Source organism: Gigantopelta aegis, chromosome 12 (assembly GCF_016097555.1).
Source record: "Gigantopelta aegis isolate Gae_Host chromosome 12, Gae_host_genome, whole genome shotgun sequence".
NCBI lineage: Eukaryota > Metazoa > Mollusca > Gastropoda > Neomphalida > Peltospiridae > Gigantopelta > Gigantopelta aegis.
Genome location: NC_054710.1, coordinates 10,894,675 through 10,914,919, shown reverse-complemented (window position 1 = coordinate 10,914,919; position 20,245 = coordinate 10,894,675). Strand labels below are relative to the sequence as shown.

At 38.7% G+C, this 20,245-nt stretch overlaps 1 protein-coding gene across 2 annotated transcripts; it reads left to right on the top strand.

The window, feature by feature from the left end:
• Nucleotides 1-1,646: 1,646 nt before the first annotated feature.
• LOC121386645 (epidermal growth factor receptor-like) lies at nt 1,647-19,461 on the top strand. Of its 2 annotated transcripts, none has more exons than XM_041517617.1 (9): nt 1,647-1,728; nt 3,111-3,183; nt 4,868-4,906; nt 6,898-7,260; nt 12,285-12,428; nt 15,367-15,441; nt 15,629-15,670; nt 18,232-18,307; nt 19,147-19,461. In XM_041517617.1, the coding sequence occupies exons 1-9, from the start codon at nt 1,684-1,686 to the stop codon at nt 19,289-19,291; spliced, it is 1,002 nt and encodes a 333-aa protein (XP_041373551.1). In that variant the 5' UTR covers nt 1,647-1,683; the 3' UTR covers nt 19,292-19,461. The 2 variants fall into 2 exon arrangements, with proteins under 2 accessions (XP_041373551.1, XP_041373552.1); XM_041517618.1 differs by having other exon boundaries at nt 1,685-1,810.
• Nucleotides 19,462-20,245: the final 784 nt, after the last annotated feature.

Genomic DNA, 20,245 nt, shown 5'->3' with positions numbered 1-20,245 from the left:
GTGTCTACTTGCTTCCGCCGTGCCTGACACTGATTAGCAGGCAAACAGGCATCGGTGGTTGCGTGGTTAAGCCATCGTGTATACGGCTGATAGGTACTGGGTAAGGCGTGTGATATTCCTTTGACACGACACAAGCATAACTGAAGCTTTTTTCCTTTTTTTTTTTTAAATACTTAAAATACTTATAAAATGAATCCATCGGGCATAAGGCTGGTAGGATAGGGAACTTTATTAACGTACCTATATTTAGGCACGTCTATCCCACACTCTGTCTCTGGCAGGGCCTGTGGCTGAGCGTCGGACACAAGGTAAGGCTGGTAGGTACTGAGTTCGCAGCCTGACTACCAGTAAAACCACAGCGGCGGCACTACACTGACTTCTTTTTCACTAACAACTAACAGACAGCCCAGAGAGCGGTGTGTGTGTGTGTGTGTGTGTGTGTGTGTGTGTGTGTGTGTGTGTGTGTGTGTGTGCCAATATAGCGTGCTTGAACCTCAATTGGAAACGGGCACGAAAATAAATATAAATAAAAAAAAAAAATTCTACAGATCATTCACCTATTATCAGTGGCGTAGTGTGGGCGGGGCCACCGAGGCGGTTGTCCTGGGCGCAAAATTCTGGACTGGTGGAAGGGACTCGGGGAGTGCTAACGGTCCACTGGTTACTTTGCCTTGCCCCGGGCGCTGACAACCCACGCTAAGCCACTGCCTATTGTCATGTTCACTGCGACAGATCTTATGTATCGCTAAGTTTACTTTTAATAACTATTTAATGTTCACATGGAACAAGCACTAAGCCCAACGTATTTACAATCAAAAGTAAAGTTTGTTTTATTTAACGACACCACTAGAGCACATTGATTTTTTTAATCTTATTATCGGCTATTGGACGTCAAACATATGGGCATTCTGACACTGGGTTTTTTTATAGGAAACCCGATGTCGCCACATAGGCTACTCTTTTACGACAGGCAGCAAGGGATCTTTTATTTGCGCTTCCCACAGGCAGGATAGCACAAACCATGGCCTTTGTTGAACCAGTTATGGATCACTGGTCGGTGCAAGTGGTTTACACCTACCCACTGAGCCTTGAAGAGCACTCACTCAGGGTTTGGAGTCGGTATCTGGATTAAAAATCCCATGCCTCGACTGGGACCCGAACTCAGTACCTACCAGCCTGTAGACCGATGGCCTTACCACGACGCCACCGAGGCCGGTATATTTACAATCAATTCCATAATCTAAACTGGAGGAATGGTTACTGTTAAATATTCCCGCGCAATCTACAATGGATTTTTATAATCGATTATCACATCAATAGAGGCAAATCGATCAATTTTCGATTATCATAGGTGTACTAGTATTGGGAGTCGATGCTATAAGTTCATATCAGCATTTCTGCCAAGCAGCTATATATATATGGTTGCAAATGAATAACTACGCATTGTTACATGGATTGCAACTAATTTTGAAGGTAGAATGATGGGCATACACGGTAAAAAGGTCTCAGGTTAGCATATCCTCCCCCTCCCCCCCCCCCCCCAACATCTATAATTTTTACCCGAATTTGAGGTTTTGCTCCAGCACTAGAGGGCAGTTGCGCCCGACCCCGACCCCGACCCCGTCTCATACGCTTATGTTAATGACGTCACATTTGCAGCGTTTCGAACCAAACGTTTATTTCATGCGATACGATTCGTGCTTTTTTAAAATTATTATTAACAGTTTGGTAAGTTGAATAAATTAGAGCAGTAAAAATACTAATTGGAAATATTCTTCTATAGTTCCGATAAGATATTCTTATATTTATGGTGAGATAACTTTACATTTGATTATAATATTGGCCTCTATATATTTCCGGGAATCTGATCCTACCTAAACAGGGCCGTACGTTCCGGGGGGGGGGGGGGGGCAGGGGGGACTTGCCCCCCTGAGAAGCTCACTTTTTTTATACTCCAGAAAATAGCATACACATCTCAGGGTTTAATTTGTATAGTGTTTCATTTGTTTATAAAAAGTAGTGCCCCCCCCCCCCCCCCCCGGATTTTGATCAGGGTACGGCCCTGCTAAAGTCGGAGCCACAAGACCTGACTCTCAGAATCACCTTTTATTACCTTTAAGGCTTCCGCATACAAGAGCTATCAGCGTAAGCACGGCGGAAGCAAGTCGACATCGGGAGTGGTTGAAAGAAAGAAAGAAATGTTTTATTTAACGACGCACTCAACACATTTTATTTACGGTTATATGGCGTCAGACATATGGTTAAGGACCACACAGATTTTGAGAGGAAACCCACTGTCGCCACTACATGGGCTACTCTTTCCGATTAGCAGCAAGGGATCTTTTATTTGCGCTTCCCACAGGCAGGATAGCACAAACCATGGCCTTTGTTGAACCAGTTATGGATCACTGGTCGGTGCAAGTGGTTTACACCTACCCATTGAGCCTTGCGGTGCACTTACTCGGGGTTTGGAGTCGGTATCTGGATTAAAAATCCCATGCCTAGACTGGGATCCGAACCCATTACCTACCAGCCTGTAGACCGATGGCCTAACCACGACGCCACCGAGGCCGGTCGGGAGTGGTTGGGTGTGTGTGTGTGTGTGTGTGACTGAGACCGAGGGCGCAAAGCAAAGTTTCTAGGCCTATGCTTCCCCCCAGTTAAATTAAAAAAAATTATATGTCCTGAAATGCAATTTCCTGCATTCTACAAGTATAATTCATATGTGCCTTAGGATTTACTACCAATAATATTTTAGATTTTTTTTTTAGCCCTCCCCCCCCCCCCCCGTCAACACCCCCTGCTCCGCCGTGGTATGTGCTACCCTGTCTATGGGATAGTGCATATAAAAGATCCCTTGCTGCTAATCGAAAAGAGTAGCCCATGAAGTGGCGACAACTGGTTTCCTCTCTATATATCTGTGTGGTCCTTAACCATATGTCCGACGCCATATAACCGTTAATAAAATGTGTTGAGTGCGTCGTTAAATAAACCATTTTCCTTCCTTAAACAAGGCTTACGGTGTTTTGTGAAATGGAGTCCACGGAATTTCATTGTTTGTTCTCGTCGGTTTAGGTGTATGCTTTAAAGTGTATTTCTCTTATTTACAGACAGTGAATATGAAAAGGACTCTCGTAACAGTCGTTCTCGTCGCCTTCATGTTCACCTTCCAGCCTGTTACAGGTAAACTCAGTTATTAGTTTAACACCACAAGAAAACAGTCTTAGTTTCAAAGCAGTCCAACATTTCATTGCTTAAAGCAAACGTTTTGACCGATTTCATTTCAACTTATTTCCATGCTTATATCCAATTATTAAGCACACTGTCCTTGGAACACATCTCAGCTATCTGTGCTGTGTCCAAGACAGTGGGTTAGTTGTTAGTGGTTAGTGAGAGAGAAGAGGGTGTAGTGGTCTTACACCTATCCACTGAGTCGTTAAAAATCGCTTTCGTAGGTACATGGTTCGCAACCCGGTACCAGCTCCTACCCAAAGCAAATTTTAACGACTCGTTGGGTCAGTGTAAGGTCACTACACCCTCTTCACTCTCACTAACCACTAACAACTAACTACTGTCCTAGACAGACAGCCCAGATAGCTGAGGTGCGTGTGTGCCCAGGACAGTGTGCTTGAACCTTAAAGGAACATTCCCGAGTTTGCTGCAATCTTTAAGATGTTATCGACTAACAGAGACTTTTTGACGACTGTAATTACATATCAAATATATTTTTCTGCATGAAATATTAGTGGCTGTATATTAAACACGTTTCTGGTCGTTCTAATATTTATACTAGGTTAAATTTCATTTTATTTCCTAAAAAAAAGATTTTTTCGTACGTACGAAATTATTTGAAGACAAAATCCAGTTTGGGCTTCTTACAAATATTAAGACGACCAGAAACACATTGAATATACAGACACTGATATTCTAAACAAGAAAATATATTTAATATGTAAGTTTAATCGTAGAAATATTTTATTAGTTGGAAACATCTTACAATGCAGCAAACTCAGGAATGTCCCTTTAATTGGATATAAGCACGAACATAATGAAATGAAATGTATAGCTTTGTCATGTTCTGTTACAGATCAAGTTTGACTTTCATGGCGATATTCACAGAGTTATGGCTCTTGAACTTAGTAGATACTAAAATTTGTTGAGGCCGGTAGAATGTTTGCTGAATGAACTTTGTTCGATAGTTTCCCTTCAACGTGGGAATGACATGGTTCAGTGATCTAGGATACCGTTGTATTAACATTTTCACTGCGTTATAAAATGTAATTAATAAAATTAAGACCCACAGTCACTGGTAAAACGTAACTATATTATTTTTACACTAATCCCAAGAAATGAAAATGTCATAAAAGTACAGCCTTTAAATTGAAAGAAAAATGTCAGTACAAATAAATTTTAATATTTAAACATTCAAAAAAAGTTTTTAAAAAATGACTTTTAAAATGGAATTGTTTTCTTAAAATATACATGTATAATGTATCTTTCACCAATAGATCTGTTCAATGTTTTTGGGAGTACAAATATTTTTAAATGTTTATATGCATGTACTCATTAATAAGGAAATAAGTCTTCAGGTGTTATTCATTACTACGGACATTCGAAAAACCGGACACTTTTAGGAAAACAACACTGTCCGGATTAATGGAGTTCTACTCTCTCTCTCTCTCTCTCTCTCTCTCTCTCTCTCTCTCTCTCTCTCTCTCTCTCTCTCCGTCTCTCTCTCTCTCTCTCTCTCTCTCTGTGTGTGTGTGAGTGTTTGTGTTTTTGTTTGTGTGTGTATATGAGGTATGGATTTTAAAATGGAAAGTATGTTGGTAGTTGCATTGTCAATTTGAGACTTTGTTTTATTTAGTGGAAGGCAAAACGACAGAACCCACAGAGAAAGATAAAGGTAAGGTTTAGAGTGAATCGACTTGTAAACAATACAACATTTAAAGGGATATTCATGAGTTTGCTGCAATTTTTAAGATGTTATCGACTAACAGAGACTTTTTAACGATTGTAATTACATATCAAATATATTTTTCTGCATAACATATTAATGGCTGTATATTAAACGTGTTTCTGGTCGTTGTAATATTTGTACTAGGTTAAATTTCATTTTATTCATTAAAATATTATTTTTCGTACGTATGAAATTATTTGAAGACAAAATCCAGTTTGGGCTTTTTACAAATATTAAGACGACCAGAAACACATTGAATATACAGACACTGATATTCTAAACAAGAAAATATATTTAATATGTAAGTTGAATCGTAGAAATATTTTATTAGTCGGAAACATCTTTCAATGCAGCAAACTCGGGAATGCCCCTTTAATGATCCACTGATCGAATATTCGTTGGGTTACTAGATCTAGTCTCAGGCCCCCGCCCTCACCCTCACCCCCACCAACTTGCTCCAAACAAATGTCCGGAGGAGCATGACCTGGCCCCTCCTAAAAACATCGCTCCCCACGGTCTAGACCCCATCTAATAATTGTTCTGCACACGCCAGAGGCGGACCAAAAGGAGAGGGGAGCAGGGGATCCGGTCCTCCTTAACAATATTCAAATAATATGCCCCTTTTCGCCTCTTTCAATATTTTTTGTTCCATTGGGATGCCCGTTTGACGAGTTCATCTATGTTCCATTTTCCAGTTTACCTGCCCCCCCCCCCCCCCCCCTTTTCTAACGAGCAAAAGCGAGTTAGATACGTTTATAAACAACGAGTTGTAAGTTAAATGGTATCTAACGGACACCAATGCAGTATTCCATTTCTTACATATTAACACAGAATAGTTTTTCTTAGGAATATAAATGAAAGAACAGAAGTCACAAGTTGCTTTGTAGGTTGTTATTTTCAACTCCAACATGTAATATTAATTTATGACTATGACACAAAACTGTCTCTCTGATCTTCCAGTAGAGTTTGTGCTTTGTAAGAGAACTTTCGCTAGTTAGAAACGTTTTAAAACAAACCCGCTTATGTAGTATTTTCTATGTATGCATTTTAATTCCAGCGCTGAACATGGATGCCAAATCGTGCCGTTGTATTGCATTCCACACATTCAACTTTTGTTTTCCCCTCCGTGTCTCATAGCCTTACAATGTAACCGGCGTCAACCATATGGCAAAATCAAGTAAACTATATAACCGGCCTTTGTGGCGCAGTGGTTATGCCATCGGACTACAGGCTGGTAGGTACATGGTACCAGCTCCAATCCAGAGCGAGTTCTTAAATAGATAAGGTGTAAGGCCACTACACCCTCTTCTCTCTCACTAACCAACTAACAACTCACCCACTGTCCTGGACAGACAGCCCAGATAGCTGAGGTGTGTGCCCAGGACAGCGTGCTTGAACCTTTATTGGATATAAGCACGAAAATAAGTTCAAATGAAATAAAGTATATAATTAAATGAGAGTGCTCTACCTTGCACGGGTACTCGAGTCCTGTGAACGGACTCGAGTGTTGCTAGACTCGGGCCCGTGACCGAGTACCCATGGAGGCCTGAACCATAACCCTTTAACCATTTTCTTTCTGGGGGACAGGAAGGTGCATGCAGCACACACATTGTAAATATTCTATTCCATATGTAGCGCCATACCCAAAAATTTATTTCTGGCAGAAACACTGTCATGTAATTATTGATATACTGCGGTATATGTAGTGCCATTTGGGTTGAGTTCAGCGACACCGAGCAGAAAAACGTCCGCAAGACTGATTTATGCGCTTCACGGTAAATCAAACGGCTACGTCGGGACCCAATAAAATAGTTCGCGAACGTTAGCGAAACGTTTGCTCGCTGAACTTGTGGCTGTAAATCGGGCAATTCATGAAATAAATAAGGAAAAAAAAAAGAAGAAAAAAAAAAGCGTATTTTTTGGTTCTTTTTCGTCAGTTTGTAAAGGAACGCACAATGGTCTGAATCTTATCGGGTCCCCGGCATATCACTACAAGAGAATACAGCGGATCTTCACGGGTTGTACGTACATCGAGGGTAACCTAGAACTGACGCATCTAATCGACCCTAACGTCGAGTACGACCTGTCGTTTCTTAGTAACATCAGATACGTCACCGGGTACGTGATCGTTGTCATCGTTACGCAAGTTGACGCCGTTCCATTGGACAGTCTGCAGACGATACGCGGAGACGAGTTATTTCCCATGACAGGATCCGGGTACAGTCTGCTTGTGGCCTTGAACTACGATGCCCAGGACAAAAAACGCGGATTACGGGAACTCCGTCTGTCATCACTAACAGGTAATTGTCCTCAAAGGTTGTTCTGTTTAACGACATCACTAGAGCACATTGATTTATTAATCATCGGCTGTTGGGTGTCAAACATTGGGTAATTTTGACGTCTAGTCTTGGACCACTACATTTTCCCCATTAGATCTTAAAGGACCATCCCACAGACAGGATAGCACATACCACGGTCTTTGATACGCCAGTCGTGATCCACTGGCTGGAACGAGTGATTGTCATCAAATGCAGAAAAAACGGTCAGTCTAGGATCGATCCCTGTCGGTGGGCCAATTGGGCAATTTCTTGTTCCATCCAGTGCATCATGACTGGTATATCAAAAGCCGTGGTATGTGCTATCCTGTCTGTGGGATGGTGCATATAAAGATTCCTTTCTACAATTTTTTTTACATCTAGTAGCCGATGGTTAATAAATTAATGTGCTCTAATGGTGTCAGTGAACAAACCAAACTTTAACTTTATTATTATCATTATTATTAGTTTTAGTAGTAGTAGTAGTAGTAGTAGTAATAGTAGTAGTAGTAGTAGTAGTAGTAGTAGTAGTAGTAGTAGTAGTAGTAGTAATAATAGTAGTAGTAGTAGTAGTAATAGTAGTGGTAGTAGTAGTGATAGTAGTAGTGGTAGTAGTAGTAGTAATAGTAGTGGTAGTAGTAGTAGTGTAAATCATGAAAATGCGTCTTATTATTGCGTTTGGACAGGTACACACTAAATGAATATTTTTATTAATGCGTCTGGCAAATGCAACTTTTAACGATCACAGATGCCAAACGAAAACACGATGAGTTGTTTTCACTGAATTTACTTTTAGTCTTAGCTTACAGTTGATCGATCTCCGTCGGTGGGCCCATTGGGCTATTTCTCGTTCCAGCCAGTGCACCACGAGTGGTATATCAAAGGCCGTGATATGTACTACCCTGTCTATGGAATGGTGCATATAAAAGATCCCTTACTGCTAATCGGAAAGAGTAGCCCATGAAGTGGCGACAGCGGGTTTTCTCTCTCAATATCTGTGTGATCCTTAACCATAGCCTCTATTAGAAACATACTTATTTGCCCTTTATTTTCATTGTGCTAAGCGGTCCCAATTAGCCACTAAATTATTTCCGGCGCGTTACGCTCCAGTCGCTTGCAACAAAGGCCCTTTGTTACTACTGAATTGTGGAGTAGTTGTCGACTTGTTCTTTTATTTTTTGACGTTAATAAAGTTTTCTATTACTATTGTTCCTCAGATTGTGTGCAATCTTCTTTTGCAGAAAAGAAATGTACAATATGTTTTGTGCTCAACAAAAACACTCACGAACACGTTAAAACGGCACCTTAATAAAGTTTTGATATTTGCAAGTTATATGCATGTGTTTGTGTATATATATCACTGTGTACGAATGGAAGTGCATTAATTTGACTAAATGACTAGCTGCGATTTTCTGTACCGCTAGCTGCGTTATTAACTACGACCTATGCAGTAGTTAATAATGAAACTAACGATACAGAAATTCACTTCCTCGCCTAACGATAAGGTTTCTACTGCCCGATTCGCAAACAAATCGAACAGTGAGTCCAGTGTCATGTGTAATTTAATAGTTAGATCGACTATCTACCTGCAATTATTAATATTATGCACAACCATTAAGCATTCCATTGTGTGTGTGTGTGTGTGTGTGTGTGTGTGTGTGTGTGTGTGTGTGTGTGTATACATACATGTATACATACATATATATTTGTGTATATTCACTGGCGTAGGAAGCAGGGGGGCAAGTGCCCCCCCTCCCTACTTTTCAGATATTTTGCTTTGTAAAAGTGTAAATATAAAAGTGTGGCCCGCTCCCCACTCGTGTTGGCTATGTGTGTGTGTGTGTGTGTGTGTGTGTGTGTGCGCGCGCGCGCGTACATCCCCCTGCCTTGCCACCTTCATACGCCACTGCTATAATATATGTACATAGACAAAACTTTTTTTTTTCAAATGTGCGTGTTAGTTTGTGTTTTGGTTGTGCGTGTGTACTGGTGTGTGGGCTTGTTTTGTAGGCTATTGTTTATTTGGGGGCAGATTTGTTGTTGTTACTGGGTTGTTTTTGTTGTTGTTTATTTGTTTTTTGGGGGGAGGTAAAATTGTTGATGGGGGTATTTTTAAAATATTAGGTGTTTTGTTTTGCCTGCCACTTACGCTTATAATCATGTATAGAACAATGTCTTCATTTTAACATTTAACCTTAAATAATCGTCATGCAAGACTAACATAGATATTTTCACACAGATATTTTGATGTAAACAAAACAAGTACTGTTATTATAGGTAGATGTTTTTAGGTTAAACTATATATTTAGCTGTTATTACAGCAAAATTTACACTTTATAATGCAATGTATATAGGCTTAATCAATTTACAGTAAACGAAATATTTAGTCAAACAGGCGCATGTGCAGGAAATTGTGTAACTGGCTAGTGGTGTTTTTAGGGGAGGGGTCGGGTCACCCGTCCCCAGAAATACACTGAAAAAACCCAAAACAAACATAATATAGCACGTGGTGAAGGGGACTGTTCTGATCGGAATATTACATAATATAGTCCGTCCCATCCTACAAAAATGTTGTTTTTGTAAATAATTTAAGTTTGGTTTGACGTAAAAATAAAAATAAAAGGATTTTTTTTTTAAATAACAAAAATATACTATTTTTGTGTCTAATAAATAACTTATAAATTCCATAGTATGAAAAAATGCGTTCCCCGTGGGACGCACTATAAACATAATGTTTCTTTTATCTATTACAACGGTGTTACTGTCACACACAATTCATTAAAACTGCAGGTGTTTGTATGTTTAAATGAAATTATGATAATTAATGTGAGGCGAGAAGCAAAAAAAACAAACAATTTCCATGCAAGAAAACCAAAACAATCAGGGTGTGTGACATCTCGCTAGATTCATCTCCTATATTTAACACATGATCAGTTACAACAAAACGCAATTTCATCAACTTAATTTTTACCTGTATCATTCTTTATTTTTAAAGCATAGGTGGGGACATTTATGATACCAGGGATTGGCATGCATACATCTTAGCTAAAGATTCACAAACAACTGTGACCATCGTTTTTCCAGCTGTGGTTTTGTTCCTGTTGTAGGAAGCTCCCTTTTTCGTAAATATTCCTGCAACCTAACCTTTGTAATCTTTTTTGGAGGCACATTTTCATCACTGATCCAGGAATTTATATCATGATCGTCCATGTTTGTTCAAACCGGAACGCGCCAGAAGTAGAGAGTGGTTAGGGGACGTAACTCTGCCTTTTTTCTCTCTTTCTAATAGAGGCTATATGTCTGACGTCATATAACCGTAAATAAAATGTGTGTTGAGTGCGTCGTTAAATAAAACATGTCTTTCGGGTTTTTTAGCTCACAGTTGACATTTGTTTTGACCGTTAAAGGCATATTGTCACAGACCATTGACCTATTAAATGGCCTATCAAAGTATTACCTGAAACAATACAAATTTGATTTGTCCCTAAATGTACTTTATTCAACCATCTACATAACCACCATACTCCACTTTTTAAAGATATTTTGTAAAAATAAATGAATTATGGCAATGGTCCATAATTAAAAAACTACAATTGGCGAGAGAGTTGACATGGATTTCACTCCATCATAGTTCAGTTAGGATGATGCGATAGCCAGATTTGGTTTTAAAAAATTAATGTAATTGTCATTTATTATCCACTTTTAGTGAAATAAGGTCCTTACATCCGTGACAGTATGCCTTTAAGCCAGTAGTGTTATTACGTAGTAATTCAATAGTAGAAAAAAAGAAGTAATTTTAAGAGAAAAATCTTGAGAGTGTGTCATACGCATTAACCAGTGACGTCACTGTTTTATGTGTATACATTCCATACTTTAAGTTTACTCAGAATTCTTTGTAGTCAACGGACAAAAGAAACAAAAATGGTGGCCATGCTGTCTTCAGCCAAACATTATTTGGGAACCCCCTCTTGTCGTCGACTGCAAGATGTTTTAAAAATATTATTATTATTAAGTTAATTATGGAAAGATCATGCGTGTGATCGATTAATTTGTGGTTATTTATGATGCACGGTCGATCTAGGATCGATCCCCGTTCGTGAGTCCATTGGGCTATTTCTCGTCCCAGTCTGTGCACCATGACTAGTATAGCAAAGGCCGGAGTATGTGGTATCCTGTCTGTGGGGTGGTGCATATTAAATATCCCTTACTACTAAAGGAAAAATGTAGCGGGTTTCCCCTCTAAGATTATATATATCAAAATTACCAAATGTTTGACATCCAATAGCCGATGCTTAATAAATCAATGTGCTCTAGTAGTGTCATTGAACAAAACAAACTTTAACTTTATTATTATTAGTTCAAGTAGTAGTAGTAGTAGTAGTAGTAGTAGTAGTAGTGTAAATCATGAAATTGCGTCATGTTAAAGAAAGAAAGAAAGAAGTGTTTTATTTAACGACGCACTCAACACATTTTATTTACGGTTATATGGCGTCAGACATATGGTTACGGACCACACAGATTTTGAGAGGAAACCCGCTGTCGCCACTACATGGGCTACTCTTCCGATTAGCAGCAAGGGATCTTTTATTTGCACTTCCCATAGGCAGGATAGCACAAACCATGGCCTTTGTTGAACCAGTTATGGATCACTGGTCGGTGCAAGTGGTTTCCACCTACCCATTGAGCCTTGCGGAGCACTCACTCAGGGTTTGGAGTCGGTATCTGGATTAAAAATCCCATGCCTCGACTGAGATCCGAACCCAGTACCTACCAGCCTGTAGACCGATGGCCTAACCACGACGCCACCGAGGCCGGTGCGTCATGTTAAAGACACACACTAAAGGTATACACTAAAATGCGAATTTTTATTGACGCGTCTGACAAATGCAACTTACAAATAAATCTAAAAATAACAAAATATGTGTAGTTTTATCTTTGGCATAGGACCTTTAATATCTTGTTCGCATTCATTTCATAATTTACGGTATCTTCTTCTCTTTTGTTCGTAGATATCAGTGGCGGCGATGTCATGTTTTTGGGGAATCCCCTCCTGTGTTACGTGAACAGAAATAGGTGGGAAGACATCACTGGAGACAAAACCAAACTAAACTTTAAAAACTCCCACTTAGGAGATCCACCTCTCTCTGACAGATGTAAGTTGTAGGCAGACAAACACACACGCACACACACACGCACACACACACACACACAGAGAGAGAGAGAGAGACAGACAGAGAGCGAGAGAGAGAGATAGAGAGAGCAGAGAGAGAGAGAGAGAGAGAGCAGAGAAAAGAGAAGAGAGAGAGAGAGAGAGAGAGAGAGAGAGAGAGAGAGAGAGAGAGAGAGACAACAGAGAGACAGCAAAGAGAGAGACACACAGCAAAGAGAGAGCGAGAGACAAAGCAAAGAAATAGATAGACGAGACAGAGAGAGATAGACGAGAGACAGACAGAGAGACAGATACAGGGATATACACACACACACAGAGAGAGAGAGAGAGAGAGAGAGAGAGAGAGAGAGAGAGAGAGAAGAGAGAGAGAGAGAGACACACACAGCAGATATATAGGTTTGTTTTATATGTACATGTATATACTCTTCAAAAACACTAGGGCAACTCAGTGACTCAGTGGGTTGGTGTAAGACCACTACACCTTCTTCTCTCTCCCACTAACCTCCAACAACTAACCCTCTTTCCAGGACAGAAAGCCCAGATAGTTGAGGTGTGTGCCCAGGACAGCATGCTTGAACCGTAATTGGATATGCTCATATAAGTTCAGATGAAATAAACTCTATAATTAAATGAGAGTGCTCTACCTTGCACGGGTACTCGAGTCCTGTGAACGGACTCCAGTGTTGCTAGACTCGGGCCCGTGACCGAGTACTCATGGAGGCCCAAACTCCTCACGTATTTCACGTGAACTCCGTTAAATGGGATGGCATCATGACTGAAGACAAAAGCAAACCGATGTTTCAAGTAACCGAATCTGGGGTTCCAGCTTTCTCTGAAATGATCCATTCAATTGATTGGGTTTTTTCTCGTTTCTACCAGTGCACCACAACTGGTCAAAAGCCGTAGTATGTGCGTTCCTTGTCTATGGGAAAGTGCATATAAAATACCCCTTGCTGCATTAGGAAAAATGTAGCGGGTTTCCTCTGATGACTACGTGTCAGAATTACCAAATGTTTGACACCCAGTAGCCGATGATTAATTAATCAATGTGCTCTAGTGGTGTCGTTAAACAAAACAAACTTTAACTGTTATTTTTAGGCAATATTTATTTTTATTACCCCAGCGGTCACTCATAACAGGGAAAATATTTTCCATATTTTTTCAGTGAGAAATATTCTACATTGGTCTAACGAACAATACTATTGGATAATTTGAAGCTTACAAACCAATGACATTGTCGGTACTAAATATGAAGTATGGTTAAAAATATCTTGGTACATATCAAAGTGATACGTCCCACTAGAACGCCGAGTGGGACGTAACACTTTTGACGTCACACAATGACGTCATCAAATGGCGCACAACCTTAGGTCTCACAACATAGATGTCATCTGCCATTGAAACCCATGTCAAATTGCCCAACTTCAGATGAAGATTTGCTTATAGAACGGGTTCTCGTTGGCACTAACAACATACACTATTGCGAATATAAATTATTTAAGCATTTATTTTCACTCCAAAATTGAGAACATTTCCGTCTCAGTTTTTTTTCTATTTGACCGCATCTGGCTGTAATACCGGTCCGAACAGGTGGTTCATTAACCAATTCACTCCGGCTGTCTCTTACGCTATATGGCCATGTCCCAAAAGGTCAATGCACAATATTACAAAATAGCATGGGCAAAATACAGCCAGAAGGCTTACCATTAAACATACATATTGTTTTAATTCTTCACCATTTTCTAGAAGTGAATATGTGAGCCATAACTTGTGTCACAATTAGGAAGTGATCTGTGTAGTGAGACCTTACAGGAACGCCAACGAAACGAGATGAGTGATATAAATTAAGATCGATTATGGGTAATAAATAGGATATTAAACTCGCTACCATTTCGTATCATGTTTATGTCCCTCGTGAAATAATTTTCATTGTCAATCGCTAAAGCTCGTGACAATTGAAATTTTTTCACTCGGGACATAAACATGATATGAAATGGAAGCTCGTTTAATATCCTATAATTCTTAGCACGCCATTTTTCTTTTGACCTGCCACAGACCACTGACCTATTTAATGGTCTAACAAAGTATTACCTGAACAAATATAATTTGATTTGTACTACTACACTTCTTTATAGTCTTAATTTATTAAAGGGACATTCCTAAGCTTGCTGCATTGTAAGATTTCTACGATTAAACTTACATATTAAATATATTTTCTTGTTTAGAATATCAGTGTCTGTATATTCAGTGTGTTTCTGGTCGTCTTAATACTTGTAAGAAGCCCAAACTGAATTTTTTCTTCAAATAATTTTTAGTTTTAGGAAATAAAATTAAATTTAATAGCCGATGATTAATAAATCAGTGTGCTCCAGTGAACAAAACAAACTTTGACCTTTTTTGTTTAGAATACAATGATTAAAGGGACATTCCTGAGTTTGTTGCATTGTAAGATGTTTCCGACTAATAAAATATTTCTACGATTAAACTTACATATTAAATATATTTTCTTGTTTAGAATATCAGTGTCTGTATATTCAATGTGTTTCTGGTCGTCTTAATATTTGTAAGAAGCCCAAACTGGATTTTGTCTTCAAATAACTTCGTACGTATGAAAAAATCTTTTTTAGGAAATAAAAATGAAATTTAACCTAGTACAAATATTAGAACGATCAGAAACACGTTTAATATACAGCCACTAATATTTTATGCAGAAAAATATATTTGATATGTAATTACAGTCGTTAAGAAGTCTCTGATAGTCGATAACATCTTAAAACGTGCACCAAACTCAGGAATGTCCCTTTAAGAGTCCTGTTTTAGACACTCCAGGGGCGATTCTTGGATTTTGACAAACAACTGTTTATACGGTCATGGGTTTGGTGAATTGTTCATGTTTGTGGATGTACGATGTTTGTTTTCAGGTATTCCCTGTTCGCCTTACTGTCAGATCGACCAAACTCGTCGTTGTGTGGGACAGAACCAAGAATGTGAGAAAGGTACTAGATCATTACATCATATCACAATATCTCTGTCTATCTAATTCTCTCTCTCTCTCTCTCTCTCTCTCTCTCTCTCTCTCTCTCTCTCTCTCTCTCTCTCTCTCTCTCTCTCTCTCTCTCTCATAACCAAGTATAGTATCAGAAGTTTTTACTGTTACATTTTAAAACGATTTCTTACTTTCAGTGGTAGATTACATCCAGTTAAAGAATACCTTTAAAAGCGTTGGTAAGTACAACTTGCTTCATTTTAGTGTGTCTTGCATAACAGTTATTATTATTATTATTTTATTATTATTATTATTATTATTTTGTTTTATTATTATTAATGTTTTTTTTTTGTTTTTTTTGGGGGGGTGGGGGGTGGGTGGTAAACGTGAGAACAGTTAGAGAACGGCGCCAGTAAACAACGATAACTATATATTACTACATGGATACGTCTTTAGTATGTATCTTATAAATATTAGTTTTTATACATGAGAGGTGATGCGCGGTCGGTCTAGGATCGACCCCCGTCGGTGGGCCCATTGAGTTATTTCCCGTTCCAAACAGTGCACCACGACTAGTATATCAAAGGCAGTGGTATGTGCTATCCTGTCTGGGATGATGCATATAAAAGATCCCTTACTACCAAAGGGACAATCTAGCGGGTTTCCTCTCTAGGACTATATGTCAAATTACCAAATGTTTGACATCCAATAGTCGATTATTAATAAATCAATGTGCTTTAGTGGTGTCGTTAAACAAAACAAACTTTTAGATGCCTGTAATGCCACTAAACCGAGTCTTCTCTCACTAACTACAAACAACTAACCACTAAACCACTGTCCTGACAGACAGCTCAGATAGCTGAGGTGTGTGCCCAGGACAGCAAGCTTGAACCTTAATTGAATAAATATAAAATATCAGGTTTCTACGTTTTGATCTCGTGGTTATTTGGCGAGGTTTAGATAACGGTGTAACAGGCGAGCCGTCAGTGACTTGATATTTTTGTTTATCATGCAACCCCTTTCAAGTTATATTTGTGTAATATGTTTCAGTCAAAAGCGGTATAGAAACTATTAGTTTTATCGTGTAGAAACTACTTCCGGAAGTCGGACAATGGCAGTTGCCCGAAAGGTATATTGGGAATGGTATAGCCAGCCTAAACGTTATGTGCTTCCAAATTTTAAATAAAATGCTTTGATTATATTTCAAAGTCTGTTGTGTGACAACATTACAATTTTTTGTATCATTTTTCTGTGAAAATAAACTCAAGTTTATGTGTGATCTGAAGAAGATCTACATCACTGGCTGCTAGTGACTGTGACGTCAGACGCTGTTCTAATGTAAACATTCTTTGCAGGAAGCTATTTGCTTTTTTTGTTTCAAAATATTCAATTCAAAACGCTGGCTAGTTCCGAATGGAAGCGAATAATGGAGAATTGAATAATAAGAGGTAATTTGATGTTATATTTATTTATGCAGTTTTCAACAATTATTGCTGTAAATGGATGTTTGAAAAATTAGAAAACGATCTACCTGAAAATTGAGCAAACATCCGTCATGCGCACAACTCATTCCTAGTACATGATAACACTTTGAATTATCAGGTAGGGGTTATCAGGTCAATAGAAGGCATGGTTGCATGATAAAATGAAATAACAAATCTAACTAGTGCTGACCTGCCTCGGTGGTGTATGGTTAAACCATCGGACTTAAAGGCACTGTCCTGAGTTTGCAGCCATTGTAAGATGTTTCTGATAACAGAGCCTTGTTGGCGACTACTATTTCAAACACCTTGTAAATACAGACACTGATATTCTAAATAAGAAAATGTATTTAATTTGTATGTTACATCATCGAAAAGGCTCTATTGGTCGGAAACATTTTACAATGGTTGTAAACTCAGGACTGTTCCTTTAAACATTTTACAATGGTTGTAAACTCAAGAGTGTCCCTTTAAACATTTTACAATGGTTGTAAACTCAGAACTGTCCCTTTAAACATTTTACAATGGTTGTGAACTCAGGAGTGTCCCTTTAAACATTTTACAATGGTTGTAAACTCAAGATTGTCCCTTTAAACATTTTACAATGGTTGTAAACTCAGGAGTGTCCCTTTAAACATTTTACAATGGTTGTAAACTCAGGACTGTCCCTTTAAACATTTTACAATGGTTGTGAACTCAAGATTGTCCTTTTAAACATTTTACAATGGTTGTAAACTCAAGATTGTCCCTTTAAACATTTTACAATGGTTGTAAACTCAGGACTGTTCCTTTAAACATTAAATTTGTACAATGGTTGTAAACTCAGGACTGTCCCTTTAAACATTTTACAATGGTTGTAAACTCAGGACTGTCCCTTTAAGGCTGGTAGGGTCAGGGTTGAACCGTTCGCAGCCCAGTACCGGTCCCCACCCAAAGCGAGTTTTAACGACTCAGTGGGTAAACGTAAGGGCACTATACACCTCTCTCTCTCTCTCTCTCTCTCTCTCTCTCTCTCTCTCTCTCTCTCTCTCTCTCTCTCTCTCTCTCTCTCTCTCTCTCTCTCTCTCTCTCTCTCTCTCTCTCTCTCTCTCCACTTACCCACTGTCCTGGACAAACAGCCCAGATAGCTGAGAGGTGTGTGCCTAGGACAGCAAGTTTGAACCTTAATTAGATATACTAGTAAGCACGAAAATAAGATGAAATGAAATGACTGGTGCGTTTTCAGTGGAATTCAGTAGAAATACTCAGTGCCCCCCCCCCCCCTGGATTTTCTGTGGATCCGCCACTGATACTATATATATATATATATTGTGTTACAGATGCGGCTAAAAGTTCATCGGCGGGTATCCACTCGGCGTCAACGTTTATGGTCGTCTTCTACACCATTAATGCCATGTGAGAAATACACGTGTATATTTTTAAATGTCATTCATGTCTCCGGGTCAAGTCCCTGGCTACTAGTATCCAGAGACAGGACCCGGGACGGACATGCCTGAAACCTTAGTGGTATAGGGGCGTGTTAAAATAGTTCAAAGTCAAAGGCATGTCTTATGAAGGTGGACGATGTTTGATCGCAAATTGTTCTGAGCAGATATTGATAAAAATACAAAATAATGACAATAGTCATATCCTGTGTGTGACTGTAATGTCGCATTAACTTATACTGCTAAAATGTATGTTAATCATATTCATTACGCTTGAGTTTGGTCCATTCTTGTGACACCCAACAGCCGATGTGTATTTGTGTGCTGGGGTGTCATCAAACATGACAATAGTCATATCCTGTGTGTGACTGTAATGTCGCATTAACTTATACTGCTAAAATGTATGTTAATCATATTCATTACGCTTGAGTTTGGTCCATTCTTGTGACACCCAACAGCCGATGTGTATTTGTGTGCTGGGGTATCTTCAAACATTTTTCATTCACTCATTTGTGCTCCATTCCATGAGATAAAATCACTTTTTCACCCGACAATGTGTGTTGAATAATAGTAATAGTAATCAACAAACAAAACAAAAAAAACTTGAAGGGCTACCAAATTTACCCTACCCTATCAATGTATAAATGTTTCAACTGGACTATATAGTTTACATATGACGCGAGGGCGTTGCTTATCCGCTTCAAAACTCATCCCGCGATGATATTTATATGAACATTTTATATGCAGTTTTTTTTTTTTTTATATATAATTTCTTATTATGAATTATGTTCTTGTTTTCTTTGTTTATAGACTTGCCGCAACCCTGCAGTTCCATTTCGATATTTTCCTAATAAGCTACGAAAGAAGTCTTCGCATGACCTGTTTTAAAAACCTTCTGTGTGGCCAAATGAGGTTAATATCATCATCCAATGTTCCTGGCAATAGGCTACTTTAAAACTGTCAACATTCTAAATATCACACTCCCCAAAAGTTGTTAAAACTGTCAAATCAAACCTACAATGTTGTAGTCTTACGGAAGAAGACACTAGGGGAGGGGGAGGGGGAGGGGGGGGGGAGAGAGAGAGAGAGAGAGAGAGAGAGAGAGAGAGAGAGAGAGAGAGAGAGAGAGAGATACAAGAGAGAGAGAGAGAGAGAGAGAGAGAGAGAGAGAGTTCATAGCAGATATATATATGCACACACACACACACACACACACACACACACACACACACACACTTAAGACCATCAGTTTTTAAATTAATAAAATTATTGTCTGTTCAGAATAAAAAATAACTTTGCAACTTTGGAAGCTTTTAACCAGTACTCGCACGTGGCATATTATAGGTCGTGGTATGTGCTGTCCTGTTCGTGGGAAAGTGCATATAAAAGATCCCTTGCTGCTAATGGGAACAAAAAACCGTGTTTCCTCTAAAGACTATGTGTCAGAAGTACCACACGTTTGACTTCCAATAACCGATGATTAATTAAAGGGACATTCCTGAGTTTGCTGCTATTTTTAAGATATTATCGACTAACAGAAACTTTTTGACGACTAATTACATATCAAATATATCTTTCTGCATAAAATATTAGTGGCTGTATATTAAACGTGTTTCTGATCGTTCTAATATTTGTACTAGGTTAAATTTCATTTTATTTCCTAAAAAAGATTTTTTCATACGTACGAAATTATTGAAGACAAAATCCAGTTTGGGCTTCTTACAAATATTAAGACGACCAGAAACACATTGAATATACAGACACTGATATTCTAAACAAGAAAATATATTTAATATGTAAGTTTAACCATAGAAATATTTTATTAGTCGGAAACATCTTACAATGCAGCAAACTCAGGAATGTCCCTTTAATCATTGTATTCTAAACAAAAAAGTCAAAGTTTGTTTTG

Bases quoted from the DNA above. Each gene is read 5' to 3' on its own strand.
- LOC121386645 (XM_041517617.1), top strand. From the start codon at position 1,684: ATGCGATACGATTCGTGCTTTTTTAAAATTATTATTAACAGTTTG. The intron at 1,729-3,110 runs GTAAGTTGAATA...TCTTATTTACAG, and splicing joins AAATTATTATTAACAGTTTG to ACAGTGAATATGAAAAGGAC. The intron at 12,429-15,366 runs GTAAGTTGTAGG...GTTTGTTTTCAG, and splicing joins TCCACCTCTCTCTGACAGAT to GTATTCCCTGTTCGCCTTAC.